This window comes from Monodelphis domestica, chromosome 5 (genome assembly GCF_027887165.1).
Source record: "Monodelphis domestica isolate mMonDom1 chromosome 5, mMonDom1.pri, whole genome shotgun sequence".
Taxonomy (NCBI): Eukaryota; Metazoa; Chordata; class Mammalia; order Didelphimorphia; family Didelphidae; genus Monodelphis; species Monodelphis domestica.
The window spans coordinates 141,532,727-141,550,253 of NC_077231.1; the positions used below are offsets into that span (position 1 = coordinate 141,532,727).

At 34.4% G+C, this 17,527-nt stretch overlaps 1 protein-coding gene across 2 annotated transcripts in view; it reads left to right on the forward strand.

The window, feature by feature from the left end:
* TAF3 (TATA-box binding protein associated factor 3) overlaps positions 1-17,527 on the forward strand; it is a 284,338-nt gene that overhangs the window by 20,836 nt on the left and 245,975 nt on the right. Inside the window, exon 2 of one of the 2 annotated variants that reach the window (XM_001363125.4) lies at positions 4,849-5,091. The exons of the other annotated variant lie outside the window; for it this stretch is intronic. Within the exon in view, the coding sequence (XP_001363162.1) occupies positions 4,849-5,091 (243 nt within the window). The remainder of the gene's footprint in view (positions 1-4,848; positions 5,092-17,527) is intronic. 2 annotated transcript variants of the gene reach the window in all.

The window sequence follows — 17,527 nt, forward strand, 5'->3', positions numbered from 1 at the left end:
TTAATGTGGTTATTGATAGCTTGGATTTCTTCCTCAGAAAATTGCCTAATCATTTCCTTTCAGTCTTTGTCATTTCAGGAATGACTTTTATTCTTTTTTTTTTAAACCCTTACCTTCCGTCTTGTATTGACTCCAAGGCAGAAGAGTGGTAAGGGCTAGGCAATGGGGGTTAAGTGACTTGTCCAGGGTCACACAGCTGGGAAGTGTCTGAGGCCAGATTTGAACCTAGGACCTCCCATCTCTAGGCCTGGCTCTTAATCCACTGAGCTACCCAGCTGTCCCCTTGACTTTTATTCTTATACATTTGAATTAGTTCTCTTTATATCCTAGAAATTAAACTAGTTGCAAAGATTTTTCCCCCATTTGCCTGCTTCTCCTAATTTTAGCATCTGTTTTGTTTATGCAAAAGCTTTTTAATTTTATGTGATCAAAATTGTTCATTTTGCCATCTGTGACCCTAACTCTTGTTATGTATTATTGGAAATATTTGTGATTTAAATGTTTGATAGTAATTACTTATATATCCATCTGTACCTAGGATTTTTTTCTTAGAGAGTTCACTTATGACATGCTCACTTTCTTTTTTCTAAGAGAGTATTGTTAAAATATTCTGTTTATACTATTACTCTGGCAATGTATATTTTTGTAAATATTCATCCATTTAATTTATTTCATTTCATTTTATTTTATATTTTTAATAAAAACCCTTACCTTCCATCTTGGAATTTATACTGTGTATTGGTTCCAAGGAGGCAATGGGGGTCAAGTGATTTGCCCAGGGTCACGCAGCTGGGAAGTGTCTGAGACTGTATTTGAACCTAGGACCTCCCATCTCTAGGCCTGGCTCTCAATTCACTGAACTACCCAGCTGCCCCCTATCCATTTAATTTAGATTGTCAGATTTATTGGCATGTAGTTGGGAAAAATAGCTCCTAATACTTGCTCATATTTCTTCATTTGTTACTTTTTCCATTTTTGATGCTGGTAATTTAATTTTCTTTTTTAACATCAAGTTATCTAATGGCCAATTTTATTTTTTTACATGCTTCTAGTTTTATTTACTAGTTGGTGACTCTTACTTTCAGTTTTGTTAATCTCTCCTTTGATTTGAGGATTTCTATTTTTATATTGGAGATTTTTATTTGCTAGTTTTTGAGAGTTTTTGGTTCTTGTATGTTCAATTCATAGATCTGTTAGATATATAAATTTTTCCTTAAGTATAGCTTCAGATGCATACCACAAATTTTGGTATGTTATATCATTGTTGTCTTTATCTTTAGTGGTTATTTATTGTTTCTATGATTTATTCTTTGACCCACTTATTCTTTCAGATAAATTTTTTATTTATGCTTCAAAAGCCCTTTATTATGAATTTTTATTTCATTATCATCAGAAAAAATGCATTTACTATTATCTTTTCTGTGTTTGTGAGGTTTTTTGTTTCTTTTTGGCCATGATCAAATTTTTGTGAAGGTGCATATATAGCTGAGGAAATAAGTATTTTCCATGTTTGACTTTTAAAAAATTCTATTCATCTCCTTAGCTTCTTTCTTATTTAATCACTATATTTCTCTAAATCTGAGAAGTAAATTTAGAACCCTTACTATATAGTTCTACATTTTATTTTTTCCTGTAACTTAATTTAATTAACAACATTTACTTTAAAAATAGAAAGAGGCTATACTCTGTTGTAAATCTGTTCAGTATTGATTTTAATAAATTGTTAATAATTACCTTTCAGAATATTACTTTCCATTTTATTTCTTTGAACTAGGTTTGATTTTGCTGTTGCTTTGTCTGAGATTATGATTGCTACCTATTCCTTTTCCTTTTTTTTTTCTTCACCTGAAACATAACAAATTCTGCTCCAGCCTCTTATTTTAACTCTATCTGTATCATTCTGCTTCAAGTGTGTTATTATAAAGCAGCATATTGTTGGATTCTGGTTTTCTAATACATTCTTAATTCTTAATCCACTTCTGATATATGATGAGTTTATCTCATTTATATTCACAATTATGATTGCTAATTGTGTATTTCCCTCCATTCTATTCTCTTATACTTATCTGTCCTTTTCCTTGTCTCTTGTTTTGTGTCTGTTTTGTTTCTGACCACTGCCTCCCTTAATCTACTCTTGCTTTTATTCTCTCCTTTTTTTCCTCTTAACCACTTTTCCTCCAGCTTCTCTATTGGGTAAGTTGAATTTCTGGACCCAGTTGTGTGTGGACATGAGTTCTTTCTTCCTTCAACCAATTGAGATGAGAGCAAGGTTCAAATATTGGCCTTTCCCATTGCCCTCTCCAAAAAATTTTTCCTTTTACTATCTATTTATATGAAGCAATTTCCCCCATTCTTCTCCTTCCCCCTTTTCTCACTGTATTCCTTTTGCCCACTCTTCCATTCTTCCTTTGTAAACACAACAGAATCATACCTATGCTTACTGTGTAATTAAACCTCCTCTCAGATGGCTGGTTATATTAATATTCTGAGAGTTAAATGTATCATTTCCCCCATATAAGAATGAAAACACTTTAACCTCATTTGTTCTCTTATGAATTCTCACTCTTGTTTATCTTTTTTTATTCTCTTGAGTTCTGTGTTTGAATGTCAGATTTTCTATTCAGCTCTGGGCTTTTCATCAGGAATGTTTCAGAATCCTCTATTTCATTTTCCCTTTTTAGTAGTCTACTTAGGTTTTTTTTTTTTTAATAATCCTTACCTTTTGTTTTAGAATTGTTGGTTCTTAGGTTGTAGAGTGTTAAGGGCTAGGCCATGGGAGTTAAGTAACTTGCCTAGGGTCACTTGGCTAGCATTTGAACTCAGGACTTCCTCTCTTCAGGCCTGGCCCTCTATCTACTGAGCCACTTTACTGTTTTTATACAGAATTTAATTTTTGCTTTTCATTTGGGATTGGGGGGGGGGGTTGTTTTTCTTTTGACAATTGTTTCACTGACTCCTAAGGGTAGGTTATTCTCAGTTGTAACTCTAGATCTTTTGCCTTCTGGAATATCATTCCAGTTTATTTTTAATATGTTCTTTTGTTTTTTTGTCTTGAACTTCCCCATCACCATAGTAGCTCTTTATGCTCATTCTTTCTACTTAACCCTTGACTTTGAACTTCAGATTAGTTGGGCGTTGCTTACTTCTGGGGTGGGGGATGACTGGTTTGAGCTTCTCTTTTATGCCTATTACTTTCACAGTTCAGCCTGGAGGATCTGCAAGTTTTTCGTGCTTACAGCATCTAGGGAGAAATCTGTTCACTGCTCTCCTGGTCTGAGCTTGGCAAGTTCCTGATTTAATTTGGGTCTTTTGATTTGTGTGTGGTTAACTTTCCATAGACTGCTGCTAGACTTTCACTATTAGCCTGCTTGGAGGTCTTATAGATTCAGAGCAAATTGAACTGTTGGTTCCCCTTTGGTCTTCATCTTTTGCCCTAGTAATTATATTGCAGATTTATGTGTTGGACTACAGATTATAACTTAGTTGCCTATTAAGCCATTGGGCACAGAACCACACAACTAAGTTTCTGGAACTTAGTCTTTGCTCAGTATATACCTAGGCTCCCACATACTTCCTTAGGATCACTTCTCTTTACCCTGGAATTGTGACCTTGAACTGATTAATAAGTGAAAGAACTTCTAGATGGTACCCATTCTTGTTTTCAGTGATAATTTAGGGCTCCTTTGAGATCTCTACTTCTTTTCCATCCCTGGGTTCCAGAATATTCCCTGTCCACACTGCTGCTATGCTATTTTCCTGGTCAGGCTCCATTCCAGTGTCTGCAGACCTCTCTGTTTTCCTAAGCTGCCCTGGAAAAATGACTCACTATATATATATTTTTAATTGTCTTTCACAGTCAGAATTTGGGTGTGGCATGTTTTCTAGGTTGTCCTAGAGGTGTGCTGGGTGAGCTAGGTAAAAAATGTTTCCTCTCCACTATTTTGACTTGACACCCCCAGCCAAAATCCTGGCAAGGGATTAATATCAAAGCTATATAGAGAATTAATTTGTTGTTATTCAGTCATTTCAATTGTTTTCAGCTCTTTATGATTCCATTTGAACATAGAGAATTAATAAAAATATGACTATGAACCATTCCCAATGGACATGAACAAACAATTCTCAAAAGAAGATTGCAAATTATTAATGACATGATAGATTGTTCCACATGAATAATAATGAAGACATGCACATTAAGACAACCTTCAACAGAGTTAATAGACAGTAATGAAAAAGGTGGAATTAGTTAGCATTGGTGAAACTGAGGGTAGATGGGGTACTAACATAACAGACTGTCAGAGGACTGGTGAATTGGTCTAACTTTTCTGGGAAACAATTTGTTTGGAAATTATCTGAAATGTCCATATTTTTTTGATGCAGAGATGTTATTGCTAGGTTTATATACAACTTAAATGTGTCAAAAAATGAAAACAAAGGTTCTAATACATTAAATAATTAGAGCATGTTTATAGTCAATATACTATGTATTTTGTATTCTCATAGCTGTATGCAAAGCTTGTTGTATTAGTCACTGAGGACACTAGGACAAAAAAATGAAACAGATCTTGTACTCAAAGAGCTTCCATTCTACAAGAGGGATAGAACATGTACACAAATAATTGTAATACATGGTAGTCTGAAGAGGGAAGATTACAAAAATAAAGACCACTTCACAAGTTTGTATGTCATCCATATGTGAGTCATATAGATAATGAGTAGTGAAGTTAGTCTTGAACATAGGGCTACTGATTCACTTTCCAGTGCTCTTAGTTTGTGTGATTCTAATCTGCATACTTAATACTTCAGAAGCGTGTCAGTGCATTTGATCTGACTTTGATTTTTTTTCAGATGGCCGGACAGATCCAATTTTGGATGATGTTAGTGAAGCCTTCCAACTTATGGGGGTTAATCTTCATGAATTAGAAGATTATATTCACAATATTGAACCTGTCACTTTTCCACATCAAATTCCTTCATTTCCTGTCAGCAAGAACAATGTACTTCAGTTTCCTCCACCTGGGAGTAAAGATGCAGAGGAAAGGAAAGAATATATTCCAGATTATATGCCACCCATTGTCTCTTCTCAGGAAGGTATGTAATTTTTTGGTCTTTGCTCTATAGGCTTTTTTTTTACAAGCTTAAAATATTTAGAGTATATCATAACTTCTTAATATATAATGGTCTTCCAGTGCTTTGTTGAAGAGCAAATTTTAGAATGTAGATTTCATATTTTAATGTTATTAATCATGCCAGTATCCAGATACCCAGCACTAAATGCAGACTGGTTATTGCCATTTCTGTTACCAAAGTTTTTCCAAATGAGGCATCTTTTTTTTAATTTCAGTGGTTGAGGAAGAATAGAATATAGTCAGAGAAAAATATCCTTTATAATAAATTTATCATGTAAGGATGAGCTATATAATATTCTGACTAGAAAATGAAACATAAAGATGAACAAAAGCTCTTCTTTCCCTTCATTTGTAGTAGTATAAATTAAACCCCATTACTTTGTTAGGATGGAGGCAGAGAGATTTGGAATTTTGAGATCAGCACCAAAAGAAGTTGAGTGACAGTTGAGGAAGAGAGACTTCTGGGGAGAAAAAGAACTTTTTTTTTTTTACAACTTTTATCTAGTTTGTTAAACACAATTATTCAAGATTCTTATATATGTTGGTTGGTAGATGGAGTGTTTTTTGTATGAGCACAGAATTAAAAACAAAATTCAACTTTTATTTTATTTTCAGTTCTGAATTCTCTCCTTCCCTGCTTCCCTCCTCCAACTCACCCACTGAGAAGGCAAGAAAAACAAAACCTATTACAAATAGGTTATATAAAGCTAATTCCTGCATTAGCCATTTCAAAAAAGAAAAGAAAAGAAAAGAAAACATTCTTCAATCCACTCTTTCTTGAGGAAAATATTATGTTTCATTATAAGTCTTGGAATTGTGGTTCATTGTGTTGATTAGAGATCTTCACTCTTTCAAAATGCACAGAGAGTTTTAAAATTATAAGAAAGTTTTGTGAAAACAATCAGAACAATCTGCCAGAAGGAAAAAAAAATCATTTTGTTCATGTTAAATGCATGCAGTTATATGGAAGCCATTAGATTAATGTACCAGTGACATATATGGTTACTTGGGAATTGATGGTGATGAATTCTATTTCATTTTTTAAAAAACTTTTTTCTTTTGAAATCAGCAATTTATACTTAACTGATAAGCAGTTCATAGTTACTTTTTCAGCTTGAATTTTGTTGATAGTATTTAATTTCCTTCACTTACATAACATAAGAGATTATCAAAAGACATGGTCCTAGTTGGAGATGAAGATGAAGTACTTATGAAGAGATGGCTTTCCCTCTCTACTAGTCCATATAAGGACTTAAAAGCACTCCTATTAACCCTCATACTTGTTACAGTTTGAAAATTAAAATCTTTACATGCTCAATGAATATTAGAAGCTTACTAAGGTTTTTTTTTTAAACAAATTTCATTGGGTTTGCTTTTAGTAATAAATGAATTTAATGTAATGTTCGAAGGGTCTGAAGTTGTCTTTGTCCTAGAATCTCTCTTTCAATTGTATAGAATTTTATGAAAGACCAGATAATTGCATGGATTAGGTTTGTGTTTAAATTTTTTCAGCTTTCCTTTCTCATAGGTGGTTTACTTTCAGAACTAGAGTAAGAATAGCTCCAGAATCCCTAATCCCTAAGATATAGTTGGGAATGGTGAATCATTATTATCAGTGTTGATATAGTTGTTGATAATGGATTCTACTAAGAGTTATTGCAATAAACTATATTTAAAAGGAGGCATATTACAAATGAGACATGTGGAACTAAATCAGATACAAAATTCCCATCTTAGTGGGAGAAAAGTTTGATGGTAGTTTGTAGGAGGCTGTTAACATTTTTCTATCATATTTCAAGAGTTGTGTAGGTGATAACTATTTAAATTGGTGTATTTTCTGACTTAGAGTTTTGGAGGTGGCAACTAGATATATACCATTTTGTAGTTTATTATATAAGGGATACCATGTATTTAGTCCAATCTAAAAATCCTTGATAGTGCTATTAGTGGACATTTTAAATGGAAAATTGTTAACCTTTATAATCATAAAAAAATCAGAAAATTATGAACTTGGAAAACCAGCAAATGTGGTCATTTCCAAGTTAAAGGACAAGAAGTAATGCTTGTATAGAAAATATTAATGTATTATATGCACTTAAAATATATTCATATTTTTGGTTTACATTACAAAATATATTAATATGTTATATATACTTACAGATATGTGTATATATGCATATATGTGTATATACAAATACATATTCACACATATATATCTCTATATCTCTTGTATAGATAGATAAATTTAATGTTGTAGTGCTAGCAGTGCTTTGCTTATCTATTTCCTCTACAGAATTTCCCTCTGTTATCCTCTGTGTTTCCTTCTCTCTTAAAAAAAATTGTTTTACTTTTTTCAGGGAGCAAAAAATTTACCTTCCCACTCGGCTTTTCTCCCTTCTCCCAATTAGGAACAAAACTAAACCTTTGTTACAAATGTGTATAGTCAAACAAAAATAAATTTCTCTACTAGCCTTGTCTAAAAATATTTCTAATTTAGCACTTTGAATCTTTCATTTCTTTATAAGATGGGTAGCACATTTTATCATTAGTCTTCTATAATTGAGGCTGAACATTATGTCTACTAGTATTCCTAACTTTTTCAGTTATTGGTCTTTAGTATATTGTCATCATTGTATTAATTATTCTTTTGGTGTTGCTTACTTCATTCTGCTTCAGTTCATCCAAGTCTTTCCGAGTTTCTCTGAAACTCTTCCCTTCATTATTTCTTATAGCTCAAAAGAATTCCTTCATATGCCATTCTCTAATTTATGGGCACTCCTTCAGATTTTTATTCTTGTCACCTTGAAAAGATCAATAAATATTTTTATACATAGTTTTGTTAGAACTAATCTCTCCCTCAGTGTGCTTCCTGTTAGTGTTAGTGTGCCTCTTTCCTTGTCTTCCTATTTCCTTGTTGAGTGAAATGTATTTCTGCATTCAAGTTTGTGTGTTTGGGTTTTTAGGTTATGTATTCTTTCCTTTGACCAGTACAGATGAGAGTGAGGGAAATGTCAGCCACTTTGTTTGTATAGATGTCTACTTATGCATCTTGATTACATGAATTAATTGTCCCTAAACTTCCTTTTCCTTCCCCATCTCCCTTCTCACTTTCTAGTTTATTCCCCCTCTTCACTCTTTTCATTCATCTCTTAAGATCAAAAAGATATAACAAAAGCCCTCCCATGTCTTTTCTAATTAGACTCCCTTGGTGGCCCCTAATGATAATAGAGTTAATAAGGACAATGTATCATCTCCCTATATTTGAATGTAAGTAGTTTTTCCTTGTTTAGGTCTTTATTCTTTTAGAATTATACTCAGTTTTTGTGGATAAATTATTATTGACTGTAAGTCTTTTATAATATTGTATTCCCAGCTCTCCACTCTTTTTAGTATTATCTGCTAAATTATATGTGATTCCTTGGTATATGAATTCTTTCAATTCTTTTTTTTCTGACTGCTTTTAGTATTTTTTTTTCTTGATGTGGAAACTCTGGAATTTGGTTATCAAGTTTTAATTACATTTCATTCTTTCAGGAGGTATCAGTTGGATTGTGTTTTCACTTTGCCCCCTGGTTTTAAGATATCTGAGCAGTTTCCTTTTATTATTTCTTTTTCATTCATTCATTTATTCGTTCATTCATTCATTCATTCATTTACTCATTTATTTATTTAATTTTTTGAGTGTCTGAGTAATTCTACTAAAAAAAATTTTTTTTGGAAAATTTTATTTAATTAGTCAATTTAGAACATTATGCCTTGGTTACAAGAGTCATATTCTTTCCCTTCCCTCCCCCTACCCCTTCCTGTAACCGACGTGCATTTCCACTGGGTTTTACAGGTGTCCTTGGTCAAAACCTATTTTCATGTTGTTGATGTTTGCACTAGAATGATCAGTCATACCCCCCTTGACCCATGTAGTCAAGCAGTTGCTTTTCTTCTTTGTTTCTGCTCCCACAGTTTTTCCTCTGAATGTGGATAATGTTCTTTCTCATAAATCCCTCTGAGTTGTTCAGGATCACTGCATTGCCACTAATGGAGAAGTCCATTACATTCTGTTGAACCACAGTGTATCAGTCTCTGTGTGCAATGTTCTCCTGGTTCTGCCCCTCTCACTCTGCATCAATTCCTGGAGGTCATTCCAGTTCCCATGGAATTCCTCCACTTTATTATCCTTTGAGCACAATAGTATTCCATCACCAACATATACCACAATTTGTTCAGCCTTTCCCCAATTGGAGGGCATCCCCTCATTTTCCAGATTTTTGCTACCACAAAGAGCGCAGCTATGAATATTCTTGTACAAGTCTTTTTCCTTATTATCTCTTTGGGGCATAAACCCAACAATGCTATGACTGGATCAAAGGGCAGTCTATTAGTGTCCTTTGGGCATAGTTCCAAATTGCCCTCCAGAATGGTTGACTCAACTCACAATTCTACTAGCAATGCATTAATGTCCCAATTTTGCCACATCCCCTCCAGCATTCATTACTTTCCATTACTGTCATGTTAGCCAATCTTCTAGGTGTGAGGTGATACCTCAGAGTTGTTTTGATTTGCATTTCTCTGATTATAAGAAATTTAGAACACTTTTTCATGTGCTTATTAATAGTTTTGATTTATTTATCTGAAAATTGCCTGTTCATGTCCCTTGTGCATTTATCAATTGGAGAATGGCTTGATTTTTTTGTACAAATGATTTAGCTCTTTATAAATTTGAATAATTAGACTTGTCAGACATTTTTGTCATGAAGATTTTCCCCCAATTTGTTGTTTCCCTTCTAATTTTGGTTGCATTGGTTTTATTTGTACAAAAACTTTTTAATAATGTAATGAAAATAATTTATTTTACATTTTGTGATTTTTTTTTTCTAACTCTTGCTTGGTCTTAAGATCTTTATTTTTCCCAAAGATCTGACAAATATACTATTGTGTTCTCCTAATTTACTTACAGTTTCCTTCTTTTTTACTTCTTTTTTTATTTTATTTTTAAACCCTTACCTTCCGTCTTGGAGTCAATACTGTGTATTGGCTCCAAGGCAGAAGAGTGGTAAGGGCTAGGCAATGGGGGTGAAGTGACTTGCCCAGGGTCACACAGCTAGGAAGTGTCTGAGGTCAGATTTGAACCTAGGACCTCCCATCTCTAGGCCTGGCTCTCAATCCACTGAGCTACCCAGCTGCCCCTGGTTTCCTTCTTTATATTCAAGTCATTCACCCATTCTGTGTTTATCTTGGTATAGGGTATAAGATGTTGATCCAAACCTAATCTCTCCCATACTGTCTTACAATTTTCCCAGCAGTTTTTATCAAATAGTTGATTTTGGTCCCCAAAACTGGGATCTTTGGGCTGATCATAGATTGTCTTGCTGAGGTCACTTACTCCAAGTCTATTCCACTCATCTTCCTTTCTGTCTCTTAGCCAGTACCATATTGTTTTGATGACCACTGCTTTAATAGTGTAGTTTGAGATCTGGAACTGCAAGGCCACTTTCCTTTGCATTTTTTTTCACTATTTCCCTGGATATCCTTGATCTTTTGTCCTTCCAAATGAACTTTGTTATGTTTTTTTCCTAATTCAGAAAAGTTTTTTGGTAGTTTAATGGGAATGGCACTAAATAAGTAAATAAGTTTGGGCAGGATTGTAATTTTTATTATTTTAGTTCGTCCTACCCATGAGCAATCGATGTTTTTCCAGTTGTTTAGATCTAGTTTTAATTGTGTGAAGAGTTTTGTAGTTGTGTTCATATAGTTCCTGTGTTTTTCTTGGCAGATAGATTCTTAAGTATTTTATATTATCTAGAGTGATTTTAAATGGAATTTCTCTTTCTAATTCTTGCTGCTGAGATGTTTTGGATATATATATATATAAATGCCGATGACTTATGTGGGTTTGTTTTGTATCCTGAAACTTTGTGAAAGTTGTTAATTATTTCTATTAACTTTTGTTGATTCTCTGGGATTATTTAAGTAAACCATCATATCATCTGCAAAGAGTAATAGTTTGGTCTCCTCATTGCCTGTTTTAAAACCTTAAATTTTTTTTCTTCTCTAATTGCTACTGCTAGATTTTTAGTACCATGTTAAATAACAAAGGTGATAATGGGCATCCTTGTTTCACTTCTGATCTTATTGGGAAGGCTTCTAGTTTATCCCCATTGCAAATGATGTTTGCTGATGATTTTAGATAAATAATGTTTACTATTCTTAGGAAAGGCCCTTCTATTCCTATGCTTTCTAATGTTTTCAATAGGAATGGGTGTTGTATTTTTTTCAAAGGCTTTTTCTGCATCTATTGTGATGATCATGTGATTTTTGTTGATTTGCTTGTTAATATGGTCAATTATTTGGATGGTTTTCCCAATATTGTACCATCCTTGCATTCCTGGTATAAATCCCACTTGATCATAATGAGTAATCCTTGTGATCACTTGCTGGAATCTTTTTGCTAGTGTTCTATTTAAGATTTTTGCATCTATGTTCATTAAGGAGATTGGTCTGTAGTTTTATTTCTGTTTTTGACCTGTCTGGCTTTGGAATCATACCATATTTGTATCATAAAAGGAATTTGGTAGAACTCTTTCTTTGCTTATTCTGTCAAATAGTTTGTATAATATTGGGATTAGTTGTTCTTTGAATTGATAGAATTCTTTTGATAGAATTCATTTGTGAATACATTTGGTCCTGGGGAATTTTTCTTATGAAATTCTTTGATAGCTTATTAAATTTCTTTTTCTGATATGGGGTTATTTAGGTATTCTAGTTCTTTTTCTGTTAATCTAGGCAATTTATATTTTTGTAAATATTCATCCATATCACCTAGGTTGTCATATTTATTGCCATATAATTGTGCATAATAGTTATTAATGATTGCCTTAATTTCCTTTTCATTATAGATGGGGTCTCCCTTTTCATCTTTGATACTGTGAATTTGGTTTTCTTCTTTCCTTTTGTTAATTAGATCGACCAACACTTTGTGTATTTTACTTGTTTTTTCAAAGTACCAGCTTCTAGTCTTATTTATTAAATCAATAGTTCTTTGACTTTTAATTTTATTAATTTCTCCTTTAATTTTTAGGATCTCCAACTTAGTCCTCATGTCAGGATTTTTAATTTCTTCACTTTCTAGTTTTTTAATTTGCATTCCCAATTCATTGACCTCTGCCCTCCCTAATTTGTTAATAAATGAATTCAAGCATATACATTTCCCCCTAAGTACTGCTTTGGCTGCACCCCATAGGTTTTGAAAGGATGTCTTTTAATTGTCATTTTCTTCAATGAAATTATTAATTGCTTCTATGATTTGTTCTTTTATTAACTGATTTAGGAGAATATTTAATTTCCAATTAGCTTTTGATTTGCCTCTTCATGTACCTCAATAATTATTATTTTCATTGCATTGTGATATGAGAAGATTTCATTTATTATTTCTGCTCTTTTGTTCTTGTTTGCAATGTTTTTATGCCCTAGTACATGGTCAGTCTTTGTGAATGTACCGTGTGCTGCTTGAAAAGGTGTATTCCTTTTTGTCCCTATTTATTTTTCTCCACATATCTACTAACTCTAATTTTTCTAAGATTTCATTCACTGCGCTTACCTCTTTCTTATTTATTTTTTGGTTTGATTTATCTAGTTCTAATTGAGGAAAGTTCAGGTCTCCCACTAGAATAGATTTTCTATCTATTTCATCCTTGATTTCCACTAATTTCTCATTTAGAAATGTGAACGCTATGCCATTTGGTACATACATGTTGATTACTGATATTTCCTCATTGTCTATACTGCCTTTTATCAGGATTTAGTTGCGTTCCCTATCTTTCTTGAGTAGATCTATTTTTACTTTTGCTTTGTCAAATATCATGATTGTGACGCCCTCCTTCTTTTTCTCAGTTGATGCCCAATAGATTCTGCTCCATCCACTTACCTTTACCCTATGGGTATCTACCTTCCTTATGTGTGTTTCTTATAGACAACATATGGTAGGGTTTTGGATTCTAATCCACTCTGCTATTTGCTTTCATTTTATAGGTGAGTTCATTCCATTTGCATTCAGAGTTATGATTACCAGCTGTGTATTTCCCAACATTTTGATTTCCACTCCTAGCCTTGCCCTTTCTTCTTTTCGTATTTCCTTCTACACCAGTGTTTGTTTTTAATCAGTCCCCCTAATTCCCACACTTATTTTTCTTCCCTTTCTACCCCCTTTTTTTAATCCCCTCTTATTTCCTTTACAGTCTTTTTAAACTACCCCCCACCCTCTCCATACCTTGTATTGCTTCCCTCCCCACCAGTCCATTTGTTACTGTTCTGCTTCTCTATAGGGCACAAATTGATTGTCTGCCTCAATAAATTTGATTGCTATTCCCTCTTTGAGTCAATTTCAATGCACAGAAGAATTAAATATTTCCTATTTCCAACCTCTTTACCTTTCTAGTGTATTGTTTTCCCTCACTCTTCCATGCACTTTTTTATGACATATAAATTTACCCCATTTTGTTTCTTTTCCCATTTCTCTTAGTATTAATCTCTTTTTTAACTCTAGCTTTTTAAAATATAAATCTCATATGTATTTATCATTATATAAATATGTATTTATGCATACATATATCTGTATACACATTTATGTCTTAGCATTTCATCTTTTACAGTTTGTCAATGTTCCCTCTTCTAGCTATCCAGGTGATAATAACAACTTTTTTTAGTAGTTACTCTTTTCTTGTGGGGATACACATCATTATAACTTATTGGGTCCCTTAAAAAAGTTGTTGTTATTTTGTTTTTTCCCCTTTCTTAATTATCTTTTGATGATTCTCATAAGTTCTTTGTTTGGGCATCAGATTTTCTGTTCAGGTCTGGTCTTTTCTTTATGAATGTTTGGAAGTCTTCTATTTTATTAAATGGCTATACTTTCCCCTTCAAGAATATAGTCAGTTTTGCTGGGTAGTTGATTCTTGGTTATAGACCTAGTTCCCTCACTTTCTGGAATATCATATTCCATGCCTTTCAGTCCTTTAGTGTAGATGCAGCCAGATCCTGTGTTATCCTCACTGTAGTTCCATAGTATCTGAATAACTTCTTCTTAGTAGCTTGTAATAGTTTTTCCTTGGTCTGGTTCTTGAATTTGGCTATAATTCCTGGGTGTTGTCAGTTGGGGATTAAGTACAGGAGATGATCTGTGGATTCTCTCAATCTCTACTCTTCCCTCTTGCTCTAGAATGTTGGGGCAATTTTCTTGGATAATTTCTTGTAGAATGATGTCTAGCCCTTTTCTTTTGTCATGAGCTCCCGGTAGACCAATGATTCTTAAAGTTGTCTCTCCTAGACTTGTTTACTAAATCTTCTGTTTTGTGGATGAGGTGTTTCATATTTTCCTCAATTTTTTTCATTCTTTTGATGTTGTTTTATAGTTTCCTCTTGCCTTGTGAAGTCACTTGCTTCTATTTGTTGTATTCTAGTTTCTAAAGACTGAATTACATCCCTGGCTTTTTGGTCATCCTCCTCCTTTTGGTCTGATTTTCTTTGGTGTTCATCTTTCATCTTCTTTGCCTCATCTTTCATTTTCTTCGCCTCATCTTTCTTCTCCTTTGTCTCATTTTCAAGCTGATTAATTTTCACTTTCAAGACGTTTTTTGTTTCCAGTTGTCTTCAACCTCTCTTAATTGTTTTTTGAATTGTATTTTGAGTTCTTCCAAAGTCTGTGTCCAATTTGCTGGAGTTTCTGTGTTTTTGTTTGGTGGTCCTTGATCCTCCTCAGTTTCATTTGCTTTTTGTTCATTGCCTGGATCGAAGCTGTCGATTGTAATTTCTTTTTTGTTTTCCTGTTGTTTACTCATATTTTCCCCTTCTTTCACCCCTGTAGTTGCCTGTAGTCTTGCTCCTCTCGTTTTGTGCTGGATCTGTGAGTTTGGCCTGTTGTGTTCTGAGGGGCCTCTTCTTTGTTTTGCTGTTTGATCAGGTAGTCTCATCTTCCCTAACTGACAACAGAAGCTGAGAAGAAGCTGGGCCTGCCATGTGGTCAAGGTTGTTGCCTGTAGTTTATTGCTGCCTTTTCTTCTTGGAGCTCAGTCAGCAAAGTTTTCAGATAAGTCTTTACTGAAGGGGCGTTGGAGCTTGAGCTTCTCTGTCCTCTGACAGTGTCTTATCTGCCCTTATAATGAGATTTGTCCAGGATGGAGGAGTTGAACTGCAAAGGTAGCTGTGCCCTGAGGCCAGAACCTCCAGAAGGGGGTGTGGGCAAGATGGAACATTTTGGATGTGTCTGGGCTGCCTGCTCTGTGCTTCTCCTCCAGTTGCCTCTATGTCGCCTGTGTTCTAAGCCCTGAGCCTGTCACAGCTTTGCGGGTAAGGTTCTCCCTTTGGACTAACACCCTTGGCCTCCCAGTGATTCCAGCCACTGCTGGAGTCTCAGAGCTGTAGGTGGGGGAGGGGTCCTGGGACCTTCCTTCTTCCTTCCCCTTAAATCTGTGTGTTCTAGAGTTCAGCCTTTTATGGGAGTGTACCTTTAAATTTGGGTCCAGGAAGAATGTTCCCTAGCTCTGTCCTGATGTTAGAATTGATCCCCTGTAAGTGCTGTGTTTTTGATCGGTGAGGAAGGGTTTACAGAGGTCTGAATCTTTGCTACCTCTAAGCCACCATCTTGTCCAGACCTCCTTTTATTATTTCTTTTTTTTCCTTTTAAACATTATTTTATTTGGTCATTTTCAAACATTATTCATTAGAAACAAAGATAATTTTCTCTCCCTCCCATTGGCATTTTATTATTTCTTGAAAAAATCTCATCCAGACTTTTCTTTGATTGCTTTCAGATAGTTCTATGATTCTTATCCATCCTCAATCCATTTTTCAGGTCATTTTTTGCTGTGAGTAACTTTACATTTTCTTTTTTTTCCCTTCTAATTGTTGACTTTGTGTCAATATTTCTTGTCTCAGTGATTTATTGGCCTCTTGTAGGTCCTAGGTCCATTCTGATTTTCAGGGAGTTTATTTTGGCAAAGTTTTGTATCTCCTTTGACAAAAGCTCTTTCAAATCCTTTCTTTGATAGTTCTCATTTCTTTCCCCATTTTTTCCTTAAGAATTCTCATTTTGTTCATAATAACATATTAAGACTTGCTCAATCTCTTCTGCGAATCATATTTGAATTTGTGCTCAAGCAGTATTGTTTTCAGAGGCTTTGCTTATAGATATTTTATGTCATTCTTTTTTGGTGAGAGGTTTATGTCTTGGCATCCCTGTGTGAGATTTAAAATGGTTGAGGCCTTAAACTGTAGTGATTAAAATAGTGGAAGATATAAATTGTGATAGATATAAGAGAGGGTGAGTAAATTTGACCGCAGAAATATGTTTCACTACAGTGTCTTGGGTTTAAAATCAAATATAAGGTGGTCGCCAGGGAAATATTCCCTATTATTCAAATACCCAAGTCAGTTGGGTTTTGTAGAGATTTTAATTAACAATACAATCAATGAGTAATCAAAGAAAGAGAGAGAGAGTAAGAAAGGAAAAAGTATGAAGGACCTCAAGCCAATATGGCCTAGACCTGAGTCTTAAAAGAGAAATCAGTCAGTTTTTTATAACTCACCATAAGATCTGTCTAAGTAAGGATTTCTAATGACACCAGGCCAACAGCATCTCAGCTGCTTTCACCAGCTCCCTCCTCCATCTGAATGTTTCAGAATCAGTCTCCTCAGAATGAGTCTCTCCAATCTGAATGTTTCAGAATGACTTCCCAGCACTTCCCTGAGCTCTTATTTTTAAGGGCAAAATCTTCTCTGTCACCTCCCCTAAGTCCTTACATCTACCAATCACTGTAGATGTTTCTAAAGGACCGCCCATTCTTAGTCCACACCTAAGAAGGTGTGGATTTTTGAATAATTCACACCAGGAAAGCTCTGAGTAAGTTTTCCAGTTCTTTGTTCCTTGTAAATTCACAAGTTGCTTGACCTTTATAGGTACTTAGCTTAAGAAAAGTATGGGTTTAAGTACTTTTCATTGTTCAGAAAAGAGTTTACAACTTTATCTTCCCCTAGGGCAGACCCAAGTAGGTAAAGTAGAATTCTCACATTCCTGCTTTAAGTAGAGTTCACTGCCCAAATGGGGAATGGTCTTAATCCAATCTTATAAAGTAGGGTCTGGGAAATTTTAAGGTTTACACCTGTTACCATAATAACTATTAAATTAGAATTTCTTTTTTATTCATTCAAGTCCATTTCCTGACTTGGGACTTGATATTAGGGCTAGGTTCCCCACACTTACCTGCCTGCACTTATTGATTCAGAAAGGGGAAACCATTTTACCGATTCCGTTTTATCTCAGGTTTATTCCTGTTTGGGGATAACTCCCAAATTCCATGTGCCATCTCATCCCCCGAGCTCAGGCCAAGTTGAAAGAATGAACAGGGTGCTCA